This window comes from Austrofundulus limnaeus, unplaced genomic scaffold, assembly GCF_001266775.1.
Source record: "Austrofundulus limnaeus strain Quisiro unplaced genomic scaffold, Austrofundulus_limnaeus-1.0 Scaffold42, whole genome shotgun sequence".
NCBI lineage: Eukaryota > Metazoa > Chordata > Actinopteri > Cyprinodontiformes > Rivulidae > Austrofundulus > Austrofundulus limnaeus.
In genome coordinates this window covers 551,470-556,272 of record NW_013952444.1, presented here as the reverse complement: position 1 = coordinate 556,272, position 4,803 = coordinate 551,470, and the positions used below count along the sequence as shown (strand labels likewise).

The following is a 4,803-nucleotide window of genomic DNA, read 5'->3' as shown; positions in this document are numbered from 1 at the left end:
CCTTAGGGAGATACGCTGAGTTTGGATGCAGCACCACCTTGGAGCCATCAGGTGAAAACTGAATACAGGAGGGATTTACAGACAGAGCATGGAGCATGAGCAGCCAGCAGGCTGATTATCTCGGCGTACCAGGACTTCGCTGGCCAGTGGGGTGCCACCAGAATCAGAGACAGACCCTGTCTGCGTACCCTCTCTAGTACAGGCAGTATCAGCTCCACTGGGGTAAATGCATGCAGCAGTACGTTGGGCCACGGGTGGGCTAGAGCGTCCACCCCCAGTGGGGCGTTCTGATCCGTTATGGAAAAGAACAGAGGGCAGTGGGTGTTGGCCCTTGTGGCAAAGAGATCCACTGCTGCCCTGCCAAATATGGACCAAATTTGGTCCACCACTGAGGGGTGCAGCCTCCACTCCCTCACCATAGGTCCGCCCCTGGAGAGTAGATCTGGGCCCAAACCTGTGCAATATCTGCAGAGCAGAACTTACCTTCCACAGCAATTATTTTTAGTTAGCATATAGCTAAAATCTAACCATGGTTATATAATAGCAGCTGCATTCTGGCACGATAAGCTGTATGTTTTATTTTCAATTAACATATGATCCGATTAGCCGACTAATCGAAAAAATAATTGGTGATTAATCGATTATAAAATAATCATTTGTGGCAGCCCTACACATAATGCAATCTAAGTGACTAAATAAAAAAAGATAAGAACGTGTTTTAAAAAAAGGGAGTAGCTCACATTTTCCACATTGATGTTGGACTTTGCACTGGTCTCCACGAACTTGATTCCATACTCCAGAGCAAGCTGAACAAAAAAAAAAGAAATGTATTAAATCTTAATTGATTTGCATTAAAGTTCTTGTTTCATCCAAGTACCAGGATTTGAAATATTTCTATTTAATCCAACTACTCACCTTCTCTCCCCTCTCTTTGGACACCTGCCTCTTGTCGTTGATGTCACATTTATTGCCAAGAACCATCTTCTCAACATCCGCCGATGCATGCTAAATTAACAAAAAGGAAATTCAACTATTTGATGGTGCACACGTTCCACACTGGCGTGAGTTTCGGACATCACAAAACCAAAACTCAGCTGAGTCGACGTGGAGCACAACACAACCTCTTCCTCGTGTCATTTAAAAAAAACATGAATTAACTCAATATAGCAATTCTACTTGTTGTTGATTTGTTTTTAATTAAATACAAAGTTAGTGTGTGCCATCATCAGTCTCCCCTCTGTAACAAATCTGTTTGTTGTTTAATCCGATGCACAGACCAGGTGTCATCACCTATTAGCAAGCATGTAAAGAATGCATTGGTAGCAGTACATACTTCCTCTATGTTTCTTATCCAGTTCTTGATATTTTCAAAAGACTTCTCGTTCGTTATGTCGTAGACAAGCATGATACCCTGTGAGGCACAGAAAATCATACGTTTTACAAAACAGGTAGAGAGAATTGTTTCAAAAGGAAGTCAAATATGGTCAGTTTGGATAAATCGTCACCAATGCTCCTCTGTAGTACGCCGTTGTGATTGTTCTGAAGCGTTCCTGACCAGCTGTATCCCTGAAAGAGTACAACGTAACAGGCTTAAAATAAAAATCTACGCATGAAAAACAGTTTGTGGGAACCAAGTTGTAAAACTTCTCATTTCACTGCGCCTTTGAGGAGAACAGGATATGGTATAGTGAGATTATTTTAAATAGAAAATCTGTACAAAAAACAAACACTAGCAGGAGAAAATGTACAGAGTCAGTTATTCGAAATGATGGGATTTTACAGAATGCAAGCTACTGGAAAGTTCTGCACAAACCTTGCAATTCAGTGCTGAAATTTTAAGTCCTAAATATTTTTTATTTTTGCATCCCTAATGGTTTGTTTGCAGTATTTCTCTATTAAAGTGCTGTATTTGAGATAGATTTTCCAAAACTGACAGTGCTATTGCTATTGCCTAAATACTCATCTCATAGCTTGACTTAAATTTTAATTGATATTTACATTATTTTTGCACAAAGAGCTAAAAAGTAGTTTCTACTTACGTTTTGAGCCACAATATAAATATACAGTATTAGGTGTTGTTTTACTGGGGGGGAACGGGTATGAATAGGGCTGCCACAAACGATTATTTTAATAATCGATTAATCATCGATTATTTATTCGATTAGTCGACTAATCGGATCATACGTTAATTGAATTTAAAACATACAGCTTATCACGTCAGAATGCAGCTGCTATTGTATAACCATCGTTAGATTTTAGCTATATGCTAACTAAAAATAATTGCTGTGGAAAGGGCTCGACACACGGGAGGCGACGTTGCTCGCTCTCCATTCATTTCCTATGGAGCCTGTGCGGTGAGGCAACAATCGCTTGCCCTCCTCCAGCTAAGCGACCGGTGAAAATAGTGCATGTGAAATTTCACGCTCGTACACGTAGACGTGCACACGCGAGCTTGCGACGCGACAAATGAAAGTTGAAAAATGTTCAACTTTTGTCGCTGTCGCTTAGCGTACAACCAATCAGCGAGGGTTTCATTGACTGACCAATGAGAGGAGAGTATGCTACACACTGCAGTTAGCTAACACTTTCACCAAGTGATCACTAAAAAGTTTTGTGGGAATTTATTGGCACCAGGGTGAAGTTTATGGTAAGTTTTTCCTCATAAAACTGTATCTTGATGTGCGTTTGTTTTTCAATATCATTAACATCGCAGGATTTGTTTAGTTTACACGTCCGTAATGCACACCCACCGTCTGAGTCAAGAACCAATCAAATTTTGTGAAGGCAAGCGACCTGAGAGCGCGATTCGCAACGCTGTGATCGCTATTGCGTCCCGTGTGTCGGGTTTTACCCTGGCTGCGATGACAGCCGTTAAGGGCTCGACACACGGGCAGCGACAAACTACAGCGATTGACGGCTGTCATCGCAGCCAGGGTGGAACCCGACACACGGGACGCGATAGCGATCGCAACGTTGCGAATCGCTCTCTCAGGTCGCTTGTCTTCACAAAATTTGATTGGTTCTTGGGTGTGCATTACGGACGTGTAAACTAAACAAATCTTGCGACGCTAATGATATTGGAAAACAAACACACATCAAGATACAGTTTTTATGAGGAAAAACTTACCATAAACTTCACCCTGGTGCCAATAAATTCCCACAAAGCTTTTTAGTAATCACTTGGTGAAAGTGTTAGCTTGTGTAGCATACTCTCCTCTTATTGGTCAGTCAATGAAACCCTCGCTGATTGGTTGTACGCTAGGCGACAGCGACAAAAGTTGAACATTTTTCAACTTTCATTTGTCGCGTRGCAAGCTCGCGTGTGCACGTCTACATGTACGAGCGCAAAATTTCACATGCACTATTTTCGCCGGTCGCTTAGCTGGAGGAGGGCAAGTGATTGTTGCCTCACCGCACAGGCTCCATAGGAGATGAATGGAGAGCGAGCGACGTCGCCTCCCGTGTGTCGAGCCCATTAATCGCTGTAGTTTGTCGCTCCCCGTGTGTCGAGCCTTGAAGGCAAGTTCTGCTCTGCAGATATTGCACAGGTTTCTCTTTCATTTTCTTAAAAAGTTCCCACTTTTTAGCTCCGTTGCTGGGTAGCCATGATACCAGAGCCTGTCTGTATAATGTCTTGTGACGTCCACAGCCTACCCCAGTTACTACTACTGTACATGTGTGTCAAGGACAGAAAGGCAGATGTGGCAGTGGAAGGTGTCAAAGTAGTTTGGAGAGAAAAACAAAGTAAAGAACAAAAAAAGAAAAAGATTAATCGATTATTAAATTAGTCATCAATTATTTTAATAATCGATTAGTCGTTGATTAATCGTGGCAGCCCTAGGTATGAATATAACAAAATTAGTTGTTAAAACTTTATTCTTAAACATTTATAGACTCTATGTTTATTACGGTTTTGTAGCACCTCTTTCCATTGTACCAGGAAAACACAATAAACCCTGTCTTGATGTCATTTATTCATGAAGCATTTATTAGAAAAAGAAACCTCTTACCATATCTGTAACTTTATCTTCTTCCCGTCGAGTTCTATCGTCCTAATCTTGAAGTCAATGCCTACAGGAAATAAAAGGTTATGCTTTACATACCGGTAACGGAAGTTAAACTATCAAATACAAAAAATGATTCGGTAAAAACACCAAGAAAATACACTTGAAGATAATGACTGAACAGCAAATGATAGTAGGACGAGTGTAAACAACGCGTTTACTGACAGGATTAAACTACTATGTCTGTTTCCACAGTCAGTGCCTTTTCCAGCAAGTAGACGCATCCGCACCGCCAGCTGATCAGCTTCAACACAGAACAGGTTTATATCCCTCACCCTGAAAACGTACCTATTGTCGAAATAAACGTGGAATTGAAGGCGTCTTCTGAAAACCTGAAGAGGACGCAGGTCTTCCCGACACCAGAGTCCCCGATTAACAGTAGTTTGAACAAATAGTCGTACGTTTTCGCCATACTTGATATTATTGCGGAAATCCCGCCCGGCAAAGAAAGGATGTGGAAGTACAGAAATTGCGCCCCCTGTTGGTGCGGAATTTATATGCATTTTAGCGCCAGAAATTTTTTTTATTATTATTAACAGAAAAAATGTTTTTTTTTTTGCCAAATAATTATTTGTTTATGCTATTTAATGTCACATTTTAAGACTCCACAAAGGCTTTTGAACCCATCGCTCATATTATACTCTTTTGTCTTTATTTTTGCCAAATTTATGAGTGACAAAACTAAAAACACTTCCTAATTTCCTGAATCCTGAAGCAAAGAATAAGACCAACAATGACG

The 4,803-nt window shown here is 40.9% G+C and overlaps 1 protein-coding gene across 1 annotated transcript in view; it reads right to left on the bottom strand.

The window, feature by feature from the left end:
* LOC106516875 (ras-related protein Rab-8A) overlaps window positions 1–4,511 on the bottom strand; it is an 8,423-nt gene extending 3,912 nt beyond the window's left edge. The window contains exons 1-6 of the mRNA XM_014007438.1: window positions 4,353–4,511; window positions 4,011–4,071; window positions 1,506–1,566; window positions 1,334–1,411; window positions 916–1,005; window positions 741–806 (exon numbers count right to left, since the gene is read on the bottom strand). Of these exons, the coding sequence (XP_013862892.1) occupies window positions 741–806; window positions 916–1,005; window positions 1,334–1,411; window positions 1,506–1,566; window positions 4,011–4,071; window positions 4,353–4,476 (480 nt within the window). The 5' untranslated portion in view covers window positions 4,477–4,511. The remainder of the gene's footprint in view (window positions 1–740; window positions 807–915; window positions 1,006–1,333; window positions 1,412–1,505; window positions 1,567–4,010; window positions 4,072–4,352) is intronic.
* Between the last annotated feature and the right edge of the window lie 292 nt (window positions 4,512–4,803).